The sequence below is a fragment of the Onychostoma macrolepis genome, chromosome 22 (assembly GCF_012432095.1).
Source record: "Onychostoma macrolepis isolate SWU-2019 chromosome 22, ASM1243209v1, whole genome shotgun sequence".
Taxonomy (NCBI): Eukaryota; Metazoa; Chordata; class Actinopteri; order Cypriniformes; family Cyprinidae; genus Onychostoma; species Onychostoma macrolepis.
The window spans coordinates 10,012,009-10,029,947 of NC_081176.1; the positions used below are offsets into that span (position 1 = coordinate 10,012,009).

A 17,939-nucleotide genomic window follows, 5' to 3' on the forward strand; every position below is an offset into this window, starting at 1 on the left:
CCAGTCCATCACCTTTACCCTCAGCTTCTTTAGCAAGGCAGTGGTCGTCTTGGAGGTGTGTTTGGGATTGTTATCATGTTGGAATACTGCCCTGCGGCCCAGTCTCTTCTTCAGTATGTCACAGTACATGTTGGCATTCATGGTTCCCTCAATGAACTGTAGTTCCCCAGTGCCGACAGCACTCATGCAGCCCCAGACCATGACACTCCCACCACCATGCTTGACTGTAGGCAAGACACACTTGTCTTTGTACTCCTCACCTGGTTGCTGCCACACACGCTTGACACCATCTGAACCAAATAAGTTTATCTTTGTCTCATCAGACCACAGGACATGGTTCCAGTAATCCATGTCCTTAGTCTGCTTGTCTTCAGCAAACTGTTTGCGGGCTTTCTTGTGCATCATATTTAGAAGAGGATTCCTTCTGGGACAACAGCCATGCAGACCAATTTGATGCAGTGTGCGGCGTATGGTCTGAGCACTGACAGGCTGACCCCCCACCCCTTCAACCTCTGCAGCAATGCTGGAAGCACTCATACGTCTATTTCCCAAGCACAACCTCTGGATATGACGCTGAGCACATGCACTCAACTTCTCTGGTTGACCACAGCGAGGGCTGTTCAGAGTGGAACCTGTCCTGTTAAACCGCTGTATGGTCTTGGCCACCATGCTGCAGCTCAGTTTCAGGGTCTTGGCAATCTTCTTATAGCCTACGCCATCTTTATGTAGAGCAAAAATTATTTTTTTCAGATCCTCAGAGAGTTCTTTACCATGAGGTGCCAAGTTAAACTTCCAGTGACCAGTATGAGAAAGTTAGAGCAATAACACCAAATTTAACACACCTGCTCCCCATTCACACCTGAGATCTTGTAACACTAACGAGTCACATGACACCGGGGAGAGAAAATGGCTAATTGGGCCCAATTTGGACATTTTCACTTAGGGGTGTACTCACTTTTGTGGCCAGCGGTTTAGACATTAATGGCTGTGTGTTGAGTTATTTTGAGGGGACAGCAAATTTACACTGTTATACAAGCTGTACACTCGTTACTTTACATTGTAGCAAAGTGTCATTTCTTCAGTGTTATCACATGAAAAGATATAATAAAATATTTACAAAAATGTGAGGGGTGTACTCATTTCTGTGAGATTCTGTTTATTATATATATATATATATATATATATATATATATATATATATGGTCACAAGATAAATATTCAGAGTTTTTATTCAAACAATTATGAACATTTTTGCATTTAGATACAGAAGAACTTTGCCTGTTGAATATTAAAAACAAATGAACGAACAAAAAATCTGGATCTCCATGTCTTCCATGCAAATCAACTGTTCCTGCTCATTTCCAGACTGGATCTCTTCTCTCCACTTTCCCTAATTGCAGATTCAATTATTAGATCTGTCAGCATTAATATTTTTATACTTAGATTTTTTTGTGGGGGGATCAAACTGTAACACCGTGTGTCCCAACCAGATGTGACGTGACAAAAAGTATCTTTTCCATGTAATTTTTGTCTTAACTACCCACGACAGCGACACGGAATTCTATTTTAGAAATGGTTTTTATTTTCTGCGACGTCGTGGCAGGAACAACATACAAAATCTGACTGTGTAATTTAATGATTATGTGCTTTATTCAATGTTAAAAGTGTCTAATGCGATTTTGAATATTATTTTGTGTGAGGTTTATAGCCGTAGTGAAAGAAAATACATATTTTACCTCAGATCTTGAAAATAAATTAAAGCAAACTTACGTTAAAACTGCGAACCAACATCCATAACAAAGATGATATCAGTCACTCACTCAAAACTGTTCAGTCCATTCACATTTGAGTCATCTATTTTCCGTGTCTACTTTTCTTTACTTCACATTTGCCAAGTTTCACTTATAGTAGCCTATCTATACTGGACACGACAAAGCATTGCAAATCATTTGAACTTTGTGTCAGTACATCATAAATAGAACGAGTCAGCAGTTTACTGTTGGGGATTTGTCGCACAGCGCTGCGCCGCATCCAGTGTAGACAGCATCACTGATTATAATAAGTTCTATTGTATTTTGTTGCGTCGCGCTGCACCGCTCTAGTCTGGTGTAGACACAATATAAGTTAATGTCGCGTTCTGATGCTGTGTTTGAATTTTCATGCCATATTATTTGAAATTAGCGTGGGCCAAACATTTTTACGGCCCGGAGGGCGCCTATTGAGGAACCCTGTCCTACGTCATCCGCCGGAAGAGAAAAAAAGTGTTTATTATGTTTCAAATATGGATATTTATTTTACAAAAACACCCCCCCCCCACACACATTTTATTACAGACACTTTATTTCATGTCTTCTGGACTGTTGACAAAAAGCACCTGCTTAGCCATTGTAAGGCTTGGAGGGGCCAGGACAATTTTTAATTTAACTCCGATTGGATTCATCTGAAAGAAGAAAGTCATATACACCTAGGATGCTTTGAGGGTGAGTAAAAAACAGGCTAATTTTCTAACCCTATAACACGTTGCTAACAATTTAAGAATATTAATCTGAAAAGCATAAATACTCACAATTCCAACAATTTTTAATATCTTTCAATATTAAATTAAATATAGGAATTTATATTGAGGTATGTTGATATCTCTCTCAAGCTAAATTATTTAGTATACATACAATGCTGCAGTCAACCAAACAAAGTATCTTAAAAGGCTGCATAATGTTTCTTCATACATTTTGGAACAGCATTTGCAAAAAGTCTATTTGGCACATCACTAGGTTTTGGACAACACTATAATCCCTGAAGACACCTCACTATCAGCTTGAAAAATGCGCACACACGTACACTATAAACAAATGCTGCATATGCACTAAAAATACACACACAAGCTCCAGACACAAAAGGTAAAGCAAGCTAATGCTTGACGCAGCGTTACCGCATATGAATTCACTATCTATAAACGTCCTACGTGAAACCTTAGAGGAAAGTTTCAGGTTCAAAACATTGCAAGCTTTACCGACAGCATCTGACATGTTGACTTCCCCCCGAAAACTAGTAAGCTGGCAACATAGGCAGCATTTGAAGGCATTATAGGTGGATCCTTGATGTTAAAACGGTAACACTTTACAATAAGGTTCATTAGTTAACTACATTAGTTAACATGAACTAATAATGAACTGCACTTATACAGCGTTTATTAATCTTTGTTAATGTTAATTTCAACATTTAATAATACATTATTAAAATCTTGTTAACATTAGGTAATGCACTGTGAACTAAAATGAACTAACAATGAACATCTGTATTTTTATTAACTAACGTTAGCGAAGATTAGTAAATACAGTAACAAATGTATTGCTCATGGTTAGTTCATGTTAGTTAATACATTAACTAATGTTTAACTAATGAACCTTATTGTAAAGTGTTACCGTTAAAACTTCTGAAAGACAGATGGCATTATTATGCTGCCTCCTAAGATACCTTGTTTTGGCATGTATCCAATCCCAGAATGCAATGCAACCAGCTCAGTAGGAAAAGAACCATTAAAAATAGTTCAGCCTAATTAAAAACAGTAATTTTACCCGAAATTTGTGCATGGTCCTTATTTTTCCGCTTGTTAGGATATTGCCTTGTTAGCTTGGCAGCATGCTAATGTCAAACTCTGGACTTTACAGCAGTACTACTACTGCTTTCCACAAGTGCTAATGTAACATTAATTACGTGAGGCGAATGACAGTGCCTAATGAATCTGGCATATTCTATAGAATGCCTCATTTACTCAAAGTTGTGTTTGCGATTAAAAGATGAAGAGTAACTTAATTTTAAGAAAATAGCATAGCTGTGTGGACGTAGAGAAATAAAATTTTCCTGTTGAGTATTGATTGGCGGATATACAAAATAATCAAACAAAACCACATTTTTGACCTGATACCTATTGGTATGGTATTACAAATTCACTTAAGTCAACTACATATAAACATTATTCTATCTTCCACACAGTCCGGGAATCCCATCCATTAGTAAATACAGTTGTCAATCCCAAACACTGACTGTGTGAACCATGGTGAGAGCGACAGACAGAGATGGATGCTAATCCTTTAAAAGCCAGTGACATTGAATCTTGGTGATGCATCTAGAGACGGAGGCTTGATCTTTGTGTAAGAGGTAAATAAATGAGGGGAAATGTTACTGAAATCAATCCACTGCACATGGGAGGCTCACTGACCTCCAATTACAAGAGCAGAGAGCCGTCTGTGCATATCAACCATCTTTCTGTCTGTCTTCATCCAGTCAGATCGTCTGCCTGTCTCTTTGACTCTTATTTATCGATCACATACACCTTGATTTTGCCTGTTTCTTTCTCTCACAGGAACAAAGCTGCTGTTTTTATTTCATGATGGGGCCTTCATGAAAATTAAACATGGATTCTGAGAGTCCTATAAATAAATAATATTTACTCCAGACAGCAGGGTTGACCTCTGTGTCGGCCGTTCGCTCTCATTTGAAAATCAAATCATGTTTGTGGATGTGGGAGACCAAATTTCTTCTTGGGTGAATCTCACAAATCTGTCCACATCATATCTCAGCCCAAAATCAAACAAAAAACAGGAAATTGTATTTTGAATAGTGAAAATGAAGTCTATTTTATAACCATGAGACTTTTCTGAATAGTGAAAATGAAGCCTATTTTAGGACAGAGATTATTATTTTTTTTTTGCATTTTGACATTGTTCATTACTATTAAGCACATTTTCACCACGTATTCTCATTGCTAAAGTGTGAAAGTCCAGTTATCCCCAATGATTTACAATTTAAATCAATATTAAAGGCAGTTACTTCTACAATGATGAACGAATACTATAAACCCTCTTTTGTGCAGAACTACTTTCTGACATGGATTCAAATCTCAGTTTGACAGTTTTAACAGCTGAGCCCAAGCCTCCGTTATGAATTCGAAAACGTCACTTTAGAACTAGTAACGAAGAAACGTTGAGTTGCTTCATTGAGAACTTATTGTATTACTGTATTAAAAGCTCAGAGTTATGTAGAGTATTATGAGAGAGAGGATGGACTGAGCGAGTGTGATTACCTGCATAACAGCATTCATTGTTCATCTCAATCTCATATTCACAATAAAACATTAGTTTGAATGTCTGCTGAGGAAAGCGATATCTTTGTCAGTACGACAAAGAATGACTTTGTCAGCCTTTCGTTTGTTAAGGGTGATTTCCGATGACAGCGCTGCTCAGTTCATTTGTTGGCTGCGTCTTAGAAGGTGTTGTTGAAAGTAAAAATAACTTCCTTGTTTAAAACCCTGTTTCAATCTCTTTCAATATAGAAGTTTTTACTGCTGACTCACTCATAAAATTAATGTTACATAAAATATAACGTGATGAGATTTTGACCTAAGCCAAAACTCTTTACTCTGGAACAAATAATAGATTAATGAGACCAAAGACTGCCCGTTAGATTTACCCAAAACAAATTATATCTCATGTTTAATCACTATAGAGACATCAGAGCCAGCGGAAAATTCCAGAATATCTGACTGAGTTAAGCCTGCTCTTGGCAGGTTTATGAGTGCTGAATGGCCACTGATGCCCTGGAGCTCACATCTCCGAAAACGTTGAAGAAAATTTTCAAATACATTGTTATCTTTATTAACAAACTGCATATTTAAAATCTAAACAAGTACATTCTCACCAAAAAAAACTAAACAAAAAACAACTCTCAAAAACTATGCCATGATACTCGCTGTGAGAAATGCCACAAGCGGAGTGATACAAATGGTGAAACAGTTGGAGTCCTGTTATCCCTGTAATATCACACTCTTATCAGCCAATCAGATTCAAGGACCTGAAAGAACTGTTGTATAAATTACATGTATAGAAAATTAGATTTTTCTGCATTACATTGACGAGAATTCATGATGTAAATGTGCTTAATTAGCATCAAAATAATGTCACAATATCAATCAGAACATTCAGAAATTTAGTTGTGTTACTCCTCAAAGCATTCAAAACAAACAAACAAACATAAATAAATAAATAAATAAATAAATAAAAAAGCAGCTGCAGAAATCGAAAACTAATACTTAAACAACAGACTGACACAATCTCAGTCTTGTACATTTTGAGACTATTTCAGCACCAAGAAATTTACAAAAAGAACAATGATTTGGTACCCGCTGTTCTTGGCAGGAGACGAATGTCTGGAAGCCTGGAGCCACTCCGAATCCCAGCTGATCGATGAAAGGCGGTTCATCCTGCGTGTGGATCTGGACTTTGATTCCCGCCTCGAAAGACGTCTCATCTGTGAGAGAGAAAAAGACACGTGAGGACTGGGACATGTACTTAATGCAGGTGTCTCAGAAGAACAGATGATATCAGATCATATGGGCTGCGCTTTCAGCTCATATCACAGTATCAAACAGTCTCAAGTTGAACCCAAGAGTCTTTTTCATAGACAAAGTAAAAGAAAATCATGACAGTGGATGAAGAAAATGTGTTTTCTTCACATCGTGTGAAAATTGGTGCTTGTTCACCCATTTCAAATAGGCAAACACCACTAATTAAACCAAATTAATCTTAACTAAGAACCCAATAACATGACTACAAAAACGTGTCCTGAAATACTTAACTTAAAGTCACTATAACAATAAATCAATGCAATAATGCTACAAACAAGGTCGACTTTAAAGAAGAGATGATTGTAAAATATTACAACAATATTCAAAATATGAAGTCAAAAATAAAATCAAGAGTAAAAGTTTCTCCACCACAAGTTTCACAATAAGACTAAGTAAACGTGGATAGTTTTGTTGAATTGTACAACTACACAAACATAAACCTACCATCATAGTTTTCTTTCTTTTTATGTTATCTTCCTACTTGGCCTCAAAGTCTCAGATATGAATTAAGAATGTCCCACCTCGAATATGAATACAAATGGTGCATAAGAACATAACAACATGTAACAATTGTGATAAAACATTGTGAATAATGCAACAAATGAGGTTGAGTTCATACATTTGGTTCTCAACGAGAGACATCTGAAGGCATATATGCACAACACAACTTAGCAAACAGGAAATCAACAATATTCAAAATGAAAAAGACATCTGACAATATGACAACAGAACAAACCAGAAACAACATTAAAAACTACGACACTGACAGGATGAGAGATGTTTATATAGTAGTCTCAAGGCATTTCAAACAGCTTCACGTCTGTAAAGTTTAGACATTCAGCCATGTGTCATCCACAGACTGTAAACGGAAATAATCCTCAGGTTTCGAAACGTGTCTCTATGGACAGCTAAGCAAACATCAGTGTTAGCACAGATTATAGGCTGCGTTTGACACTACCCAATGTCATTTAAATACTTTAAATCAGTATATTACGGTCTAAATGCTGGCTTTCTTCCACAGCCTGCTGGATTTTCATGTAGTCCACAGAGTGGTCCACATGTGACACCACTAATGACTATTGTTACAAATGTAGTTCCCAAGCACATCCTCTATGAGCACACAGAGGGGTTTCGGATGTCTCCCACCTGCTTTATCACCATTTTCGCCTTTTAAACATCTGCTTAATGATAATTAACGCACAAACAGAACAACATGAGGGAAATGATCCAGCCGGCCACAGTAAACTCACAGATGCCCTGTTTCATGAATTGTATATTAGCAGATCATCTAGAGCATCATCCAGCACTCAGACAGAATGAATTCAAAAGTTTTACTATCAAAATCAGGCCTTGTTAAACTCAATTCCAGGTGAGGCTTCAGGATTTTACAGTGTACACTCTGGACTTACGTTCTTATTTGCATATTTACAAGACTGGACAAGTACAGGGTGAGATGAAAAGTCTGAGACCATGTTGGAAATCTGGGATTTTTTTCACTTTTAAACCTTTCATTTAAAGTCTTGCCAAAGTATTCCAGCAATCTTGTTTCATTTTGTACCACTTTGGTATGTAATTCAGGGTCAGGAGGGCTTTATAACCCAGGGTTAAAAGTAATGCTAACCCCCTTTCGAAAGTGTGACAAAGGGTTAAAAAGATGTTAACCCAGGGTTAAGCGCAGTGTGAAAAGCCTTAGAGAGAAACAGTGCAGTGCAGAGTTTCTGGAGGAGTCTTGCATTGTCAAGACTTCGAGACAGCTTCTCTGTAATTACAGAGAAATCCAGTCAGCTGTGGAAGAGATTTCAGGACAGCATTCACCCGAGTAACCAGAGTGCTGCTTGGAGAATGTGATTAGATATCGGAGACCTTCAAGAGCACCTGGCGTTTGTAGAAATTTGAAGGAGTGAGAGCAGAACTCCTCAGGAAATCACAGCATTATAAAAACAATCTCGGTAAATGTCGGGTGGTGACACAGGCAGGTGCACAGGGTTTCCCATCTACCCCCTCTCTCTTTTCAATTACGGAGGCGTAGAGAGGTTAAACTGGTCCCACTGTGAGACAGACGCGAGTGAGGTTCACTTCCTAGTCTGGACGTATCACATCACTTGTAATTGGGTTGCAGCTGTAACGTGCGTTTGTGCATTTGCCGCTTTCTGATCAATAGGATCTGGCCTGACGTCACTTTCTGCATTTTGAGAGCTCAAAACTGACTGAACTTTACCGGAAAGGTCACAGACATTTTCTCCTCGCAGCATTCTGACCTTCTGCTGGCAAACATGTCCAATGGCTGCTGTTGTTGTTTACTGCAGTGTTGTGCTTGTTCATTTTTTTAAGCTCGGTCTGATAAACCGTTGTTCTGAGTGTTGACCTGGTTTTTATGGTGGTTTATAGCTATGCTCCAAAACCTAGTGAGCTCCCTACTTAGCATTTTAATGCATCATAGGCATAATTGTTCACTGTAAAAAGTGATAAGTTGACTTAACTTAAAAAAAAAAAGAGGAAACCCGTTGCCTTAAAATTATGAATTAAATAATAATAATAATAAAAAAAACCTTGACAATTCACTTAACTTATTTTCTTAAAATTATTATTTACTTAACTTTAAGGCAACGGCTTTCCTCTATTTTAAGTTAAATCAACTTGTCTCTTTTTACACTGTTGCCTTCTAAAATACCTAAAGCCTGTGTTATACTTTCTGCATGCGCGAGTCTGCTAGGGTATGCGTAACGTAAAAATCGTCATTGGAGGGTGTGCGTGGAGGCTCTTCGTGGACATCCGTGTGCCTCCCATTTTTTGTGACCGCACTCAGTAGGCTACAAAAGCACCAACTGCGCATGCACACGCTGTGTGAGGAAGCCCGTTGCTACCTGAACCTGTACAATCTGACGATAAAACAATAGAGTACCACAAGCACATGCTTTCGGTAGGATAAATACAAGTAGCCCGCATCTGCGCTGTCCGTGTACACGTCCGGATTGCTCATGCGGAAAATATAACACAGGCTTCATTTTGGCCAAATTCTTTGTTTGCATCATTGTTGCAATTCCAGAATAAACTACAATAAGCTCAGTGAAAAACCATTCAATATGGTGGATGAGTCAAGACAAGTGGTTTAAAGGGGTCATATAATACGATTTTACCTTTTTAACTTTTGTTAGTGTGTAATGTAGCTGTGTGAGCATAAACAACATCTGCAAAGTTACGAAGCTCAAAGTTCAATGCAAAGGGAGAAATTGTCTTTTACAGAATTAGCATAGCATTGACTACAGTGAAAGGCTGGTAAGGGACTACAACAAAATAATTCCGGGTTAGTGACATCATAAACCCAGATAAACCCCCGCCCCCAGGAACATGCAACGAAGGGGGCGAGGCCATGCTGTGCTGCTTTAGAGAAGAGGACGAAAACTAGGGGTGCACATAAAAATCTATTCATATACTGTATGAATCGCGATTCTGTCTTCTAACGATTCTAATGGATTCACAAGTTTCAAAATCAATGTTCTAAAGCAGCGGTTCTTAATCCTGTTCCTCGCGTCGCTCTGCTCTGCATCTCTCTCTCTCTCTCATTCAGATTTATACACTTATTTTCACATAGCTATGACAAGCGTTAAACATGGGTTAAACAAGCGTTAAGCATGCGGTTACCGTACTGTATTAAAGCTTTAATCATGATAAAACCATATATTAAAAGCTAACATAAGCTGTAGCATAATAACAACATATCTAAAAGTATGAGACAACAAACAAAAAACATAGGCCTACCATTAAAAGCAGTGCTTGCACAGGTACTGCACGATCCTCTTCACTAATATTCTCTGCGTCTCAATAGGGCTCAAATTGATAAGCAATATAGACGACGCCATTGTTTACAATACTACCGGAGTACATGCCGCTGAGGTGAGGGGACTAGAGGCGGTTTAGCCAATCACAACACACTGGGCCCGCTAACCAATCAGAGCCCATTGTGTATTTCTGAGGGAGGGGCTTCAGAAAAGCAGGAAATTATCAGTGTGTTTATCAAAGTAGGGACATAGCGGCGTGAAATAAAGGTAAATTATGTGAAAAATAATGCGTTTTTTAAACAAAGCATTAAAGTGGTCATATGATGTGATAAAGTTTTCCTTTCTCTTTGGAGTGTTACAAGCTGATTTTGCATAGATAAGATCCCTGAAGTTGCAAAGACTAAAGTCTCAAAACCAAAGAGATATTCTTTATAAAAGTTAAGACTCTGCCACGCCCCCCTAAAACGGCTCATTCAAATACACCCCCACATGTCTACGTCACGATGTGGAAATATTTGCGTAATGCCGCCCAAATGTGCACGCAAGGAAAGAGGGTGTGGTTTCAGTAACCACAGTAGTGTTGATGCAGCCATGTCAGGGAGACGCTGTGTGCTTCTATGTGAAAGCAAAAGCACTTTATTTGGCCTTCAGAAAGTAGATGCATTTAGGAATCATTAAGATTACTTACAACAGAACAGCACAACCCAGATGTTATCACAACGCATTTTATGGACGACCATTTCGTGAACCTAGGAGAGGAGGTAATTCTGACTTTGCTATGACAATCTGGCGCTTCTGAATCAGCGATTGTATGTATGTTTTGTTATTAGTTTAAGTATTTGCTATTGACTGTTCAAATGCGGAGTTTTGCACGTCGGCGTGTGTGTGTGTGTCTGAGAGAGAGCGAGAGAGAGCCAGGGTCACATCACAGCACATCAGCTATCTTAATCGCGGCTTGTGTGTGTGTGTGAGAGTGTGTGTGTGTGAAAGAGAGAGGGTCACATCACATTGGAGTCAGCTGTCTTAATCGCGGCTTGTGTGCAAATACACACGAGCTTCATCACTGTCTGTCACGCGACTCTGGTCCCCTCTCAGGCTTGAACTGATGGTAAAACATTATTAACTGTCTTTACTTTTATTTTGAAAGCTGAAGCTCGGGATTATGGAAAGTGGCGTTACATTTCTGACGAGTGCTTGTGGTGTTCGGCCAATCACATTGCACTGTGCCAGTTGGCCAATCAGAGCAGACTGCGTTTGTCGGAAGAAGGGACTTTGTAGAAAACTAAGTGTTTGAGAGAGGCGGGGCATAGAGGACCTACAATCATGTATTTGAAAAATAATGTGTTTTTTGAACATTAAAGCATGTCAACATATTCTGTTGTATCAAATACACAAAATAATGATCTTTAAAAAAAGCATCATATGACCCCTTTAACACGTTTGACTGACCCCATAAACACAATCAAGCCTAGAAAAAAAAAAAAAAAAAAAGAAGTAGTCAACCACCCCTTTAATCCAGTTGCGTAGCCAATGAGAAGTTTGTAATTTTCCAAATGGATGTAATTTATTAAACGATACTAATAAACGTCTTATTTCACTGTAACTTTATTCATTAAAAATATTAAACGCTTGTTTTCATGGTCAATTACAGGTCGTTTTCCCTCTTCCTATAGGTGCATCATACGCTTGTCAAAATGATGATTCGTCCCACCCACAATGTTATGTTTACGACATACGGATATAATAGTAAAATGTGCGCTTTGTGAAGTTAAATTTGAAAATAGCCTAGTGAAGCAAACATAAATCAGATCAATTATTTTAAAAAGAAAATGTCTTAGCAATAAATCCGGACCGTCTACAAATGAAACCCGACAGATCACCTGAGGGTGCTGGATTTATCGATCGGAAACTTCTGAACCAAGTGTGTTTGAAACATCATATTAGCACAGGTACAGTGTTTGATCCACTAAACAGATGTGTCCTTTGTGGAAAGAAACACATAAACATTATTGTGCTAGATCCTTGTCGCCACAACAAACTGCATAATTTGCAGCTGCGCACATTTCTGCGGTCCTCGATGCGCGTGAACTGACAGAGACGTTTGATTATGAAATCATCAGTGAAGCCCCGTTGTTTCACACTGAGGTAATGCTTTTTATTAAACTTCCTTTAGTTAACGTTAGCATTAACTAACATTAGCAAAACGTTTGTTACCATGTTTATTCATCTTTGTTAACCAGCTCAGGCAAATGTTAACAGATACAACTTTTAATTTTAATAATGTCCTATTAGTAAATTTTGAAATGAACATTAATATAAAAAATTACTAATGTTAATTCATTCTTTAGAAGTACTGTGTAATGAACCTTGGTGCTGTATTTTTTGTTGGCAATTTGACATGGTTTTCATATACACACCTGGCCCACCCAGTTTTATGTAGGCCCACCCACTTAAAAATTCTGGCTATGCTAGTGCTTTAATCTAATAAAAATGACTTATTAGTCTATATGTGTGTCAATATTAACAACATGCCGACATCAAACTGCATTAGAATCAACTGAGAGTTGAACTGAGCATTTCAAATCAGTTGCTATTTCAGTTAAGATGCTGCTAAGTAGTAGCAGTATCTGCTAAGAAGCCCGCTAGCAGTATTTTTTTATGGATTTGAATTGATCCTGTCCTTGGTAGTGAGCTTTGTGACATGAATGTTCATTTAACAGTTCATTCACAGTCCGTTCGGTTTAACCTGTTGATTAATATTAAAGACGGAGAGCCAGTCTAGCAAACACAGATTAATCCTAAACTAAACCCTCATAAACAGATTACTGACATTTAGACGGCTCAGCTGATGGTGATTTTATGCAAATCTGCCTGGAAGAATAGGTGGAATCCCAAGAGTTTTCTGCTGGAATCATTTCAGTGTGGAGTCAGTTTAGGAATAAGGAGTGTAAAACTAAAGATCTGCTGGATCAGGATCTGAAAAAGATTTAATTTCATAAATGCAATGCAAGTATCAGCTTTGTCTCAAATATTTCTCCTACAGTTCTTTAGGAGAAATAAAAACAGGCACAAATGAAGCAATTGTTGACATTCGGGCTGGTTAATATTATGGGATCTCAAACTGGGAAGACATGTGAGATTACTTGGGTTAATGAGACGTACCAGTCTCTCCCCACACAGGCAGATACTCGTCCTGCTGGATATCCAGCATCAGCTCCAGCCCATTTCCCATTCCTCCCTTCATGGTGATCAGCAGTGGCCGTCCATCCTGTCCAGAGTTGAAGGTGTAGCATTTTCCATACCGCGTGAAGATCTGGAAAAAAAAAATAAACAAAGGGACTTTGAATTTCAACTTTGTTTAGAATAACTTAAATCAGAAAATTAACATTGCACTATTATCACTTGTAGAAAGCAGGCGATAAACAGAATTATGTTTAAAGGCATGTTTCAAGATTTTCTAGTGATCACAGCATCATTAATTCATCAAGTGATTATCAAATTATGCTAAATAATATATAATTTAGATATAATTAATCAAACAGAATATTTCTGAATGCTCTTTATAAATCTTAATAGAAATATCTCCTTATATCAACATAAGCATATTCCTTAAAGTTCAAAGGTTCTTCTGAACAGGAATGACTCAGTTGCACTTCCGGCTAAAATCAAAGTCTTTCAAGTAAGGTTTCAGGAAATCATTTGATTAATTATAGAGCATCTCGAAGTCATGACATGATCTACACTGGGGTAGAAGGGGCTCATCCAGCCAGTCTTAATTGAAACTGAACTAATGGACATCTAATCAGATCACAGTCAGCAGGATATGGAGAGCATGGCGCCTCAGAAACACAACTGCTCCTCGCTGCAGGAGAACCTGATTACCATCGCCGACAAATGAGAAAAATTCAGTGCAAAGGAAATGAAAAGGCCACATCTTTAGAGAACTTAGTGACGTTATAAAAATTGCAGCGGCTCTCCAGGGAATCGCATCTCAGAAATAAATGCAACATGTGTCTGGATGCAGACAGCCATCTTTACCTCTTTCTCTTTGAGAGAGAAACCTTTCAATGCCAATGAAGGATGTGTCAGAAATCAGTTGGCGTGTGATGAAATGCTACAGACAGACAGATGAATGGTTGATTCAGCCAATGCACATGCACATATTCGCAGATGGAGCACTTATATAAATACACATCCTGGCAAATATAGCAAAAAAAAGTGATACAGTTTCTGTTCTGAGACTGAACTGAGATTCTAGACAACCATGAGTCAACAACTACCACTTTTACCACGTTTTTAAAAAATGCCAACACTGACGCATTTCAATGAATCACACAGTAAAAGAATTATGTTTAGAATTAGCAGCACAAGGTCTAATAGTATTTTATTTATTATTTAATATTTAATTGAAAATTATTTACAAACATTAGTCCACATTTTATACTTATAAAATATATTTTTTCATCAAAATGTTTTTACAAAAAAGTATTATAATTATACAGAAAACTCGAACTCTAATCTGAGTTAGCCATCTACAGTAGATAATTTAACCAATGTGAAAAGTTGACAAGCAAAACTTACAAATGCCACATAAAACCACAGAAAAGTCCGTAAGGCATAAAAAAATGTGTGTGCATGATAAAAAAAAAACAAATAAAAATATGGCAATGACCCAGTAAATCAAATGATAATTCAGTTAACTGCCCTGAAATTCTCTACTGATGCCATGACAGTGGCCAGTCGTTATTGATGAGACCTCATTGTTGTCCATGCCTCAAAATCTTGTATGTTTCTAACCTAGACAGCATTTTGGGGCATTAAAGAGTCATTTTTAACTTTCAAAAAGCACACAAGATGCCCAAAAGGACATCCACTATAATGTTTCTAAAAGCTCTTGCCTTTTCCAGACAAACATATTTAAAAGCATCAGAATAATTGTTCCCTTTTGCCATTACCGACAATAAGTGCTCCAGAACTGCTTCTACATCTAAACTACTCCTGATGAGATAACAGCGTCTAAAGCGTTTAGCAAACAGAAGTGAGGCTGTTGCCAAGACGAGAGAGTTGCTGTGGTAACCATGGCAACACAGCGTAGTTGGCTAGAGTTGCGTTGACCTTGGGACACAAGAGAGTCGATGCTAGTGGAGTCTTTCTGAGAAACTTCACAATGAAGTCCCCTCAACGAGGCCATCGGCCCATTGAGCACAAAAAACTGCATTTTATTTTGAAAGAACAGGACTTTGCGAGGACCTTTATATGCTAACGGTGCTTTAGAAAATATTTACAATAGCCAAAAGGCTGGAAAATGAGTCAGGAACACACTGTATGTGCTTGACTGGAGCATTTTTCCAGTTATTTTGAGGATACAAACACATTTGTTTATTTGGTGTACTTGAAATACCTTGTGTTTGGGGTTTGGACACATTACTAACCCATAAATGAGAGACAAATGACCAAACAACACTATCTAATAATGCATTCAAACAGAGCGCTAAGGTGTGTTAAATTATTAGTGCCAAAGCTGGGCCAGTGAGTGTCATCAAGCATCTTGTGTGACTTAATACAAGAGAACTGCCTCCACTGGGGTTGAAGACATCAATAATACATTATCATGTCTGCCCTTTGTAACAGGACTTTATAAAAAATGAAACGACTTTAAAACTTGCTGGCCGCTGAGGGGAGTTTGAAGGAGCGAGGCGCTCTGATCTCCCAGAAGGACGCTGTCAGTTGGCAGACTCTGTTCAGAGACTCAGTTGACTGGAAAAGATTCACAGGGGAGGAGCGGGCTTAATCGTAAACTTACAGGCTTAATCAGCGATTTCTTTGAAAATAAAACCAGCCACGAGAACTTAAAGCAATGAGAAATGGTCACATCTTCTTAAGAACTGGATAAATATTAATTCAAAACATGCATTCAGGGCCCAAAATTAACTTCTTTCCATATGTGCAAACATTGAGTCACTTGAGAATATGTATCAAATAATATTTTATGATAATGAAACCGTATTATTTGTGCACATGCATTTGATATAAACGAACAATGAACAACCATTTTACAGTTTTTATAAATGTAGATTAAAATCACTATTACACAAGTTTATATTAAACCTATTGGTATTTGAATAAATGAAATGTTGTAATAGCTTTCTTCTTCTGTTATAGTTTTCTGTTAGTTCATGCATTGTTAAAGTAATGTTTACATACTGAAACTAATTGTAAAAGGTTGCCAGATTTATGTATTTGTAGCAAAAAGCTTAGGTACAAAAACTAGTTATTGAAAAAATAAAAATTAAAGGTCAAATGGTAACCATTAGTGGTTGAATGGATCCGTACGGATCAGGCCCTATGATTCGGCACCCATATGATCCACAGATGAACTGTATTAACTCCTTGCATTTGAACAAACTCATACACATAAAATTACGACACAATTCCCATCTCAACAATCATTCTGTTAAATGCAATCAGTTATTTCTTAACTGAAAGAAAACAGCTGAGAAAGAAACCGGATGTGTATCATCATATTGGATCCGTGCATCATGTCTTAAATGGACAGCAGCCTATAAATACCTGCTGCTGCCATTAATGCTAATTAAACAACAAAACACAGGTTTGACGAAGATTAACCTACATTTCATTTATACAGTGAACACTAGTGTAATTTTACACTTAATTATTACATTATGTACCTGAATACTGCGACCGTGTTTTATTTGCAACTTCGTTCTGTTGTATTTATCTATGCTTGCAATTTGTATATTTGTTCTTATTTTTATTGGCTGTTCACTTGTCTTTAATCATGTTTAAACTTTCTTAGTTAGGCTAGTAGTTTTGCTGATACATTGAAATATGTATTTTTTTATTTTTTATTTTTTTTTGCTGATCCGAAAAAAAACTATCCAATCCATGACATCTGTTGAACCACTAGTAACCATTTTATTTACTCTACAAAATACATATTTGGTACTTGGCGAATTTTGGATATTGGGTGCATCTACAGTCAGGTGTCCAAAGTACTTGACTTTTATTAGTAAAAAATATCACTGAAACACTGAATATACATTAGCACATATCTAACAAAATGCATAAGCAATTATTCTAAAAGGTGAAACGTGAACGGTCCCATTACAGGTGCCAGTTTTTTTAATATCCACTCCTAAAAAACAACATATTTATCAACACAGAAAAGGGGTATAAATAGATGCAAAAGTGCGGAAATGCTGACAGATGATTTTGAATTCCATATTGTTCTTTCTCGTGCGACCTGAGAGATAAAAAAGCTATTGTTTATTTATTTAATGCTTTCCCCTGCATGCCTGCAACTCCACAAAGCAATTTCACAATCTACCTTACGCAGCAGGGCTAGAAATAGAAGACGATACGTCACTATTAGCTTCCACTTCAACGTGATAGGAGGAAGACTGCTGAAGAAGACGCGGCTCCGGTGTCTCGCGAGCGTGACTGATATACCCATCACTACCGATCAAGATCAGCACAATGACAGTAGCGCCTTCTGAAATGAATAATTCACTACGACCCAAATGGCACTGTGCCGCCCGCTCAAGGGCTCCCTGTGCACCATGGCGAACTCCTAGCAAGCTGAAGCCGTTTGTCAGAGTTGTCAAACGACTTTGATTGCAAAGCTTGCGTGTCTAATAAGCTGCACAACTCACTGTCCGTTTTGCCGTGGCTGGTGGCTCCAGATGTACGATAGCTTTGCGCTGTCATGACGGATCAGATCAATGCTACCGAATCGG

General features: G+C 37.8%; 1 protein-coding gene across 6 annotated transcripts in view; it reads right to left on the reverse strand.

Annotated features, from left to right (window-relative positions):
- The window catches only part of asic1b (acid-sensing (proton-gated) ion channel 1b), a 186,269-nt gene that overhangs the window by 14,157 nt on the left and 154,173 nt on the right, over positions 1 to 17,939 (reverse strand). For all 6 annotated transcript variants that reach the window (XM_058761151.1, XM_058761149.1, XM_058761155.1 and 3 more), the window contains 2 exons: positions 13,345 to 13,495; positions 6,179 to 6,306 (listed from right to left, as the gene is read on the reverse strand). In XM_058761151.1, coding sequence (XP_058617134.1) covers positions 6,179 to 6,306; positions 13,345 to 13,495 — 279 coding nt within the window. The remainder of the gene's footprint in view (positions 1 to 6,178; positions 6,307 to 13,344; positions 13,496 to 17,939) is intronic.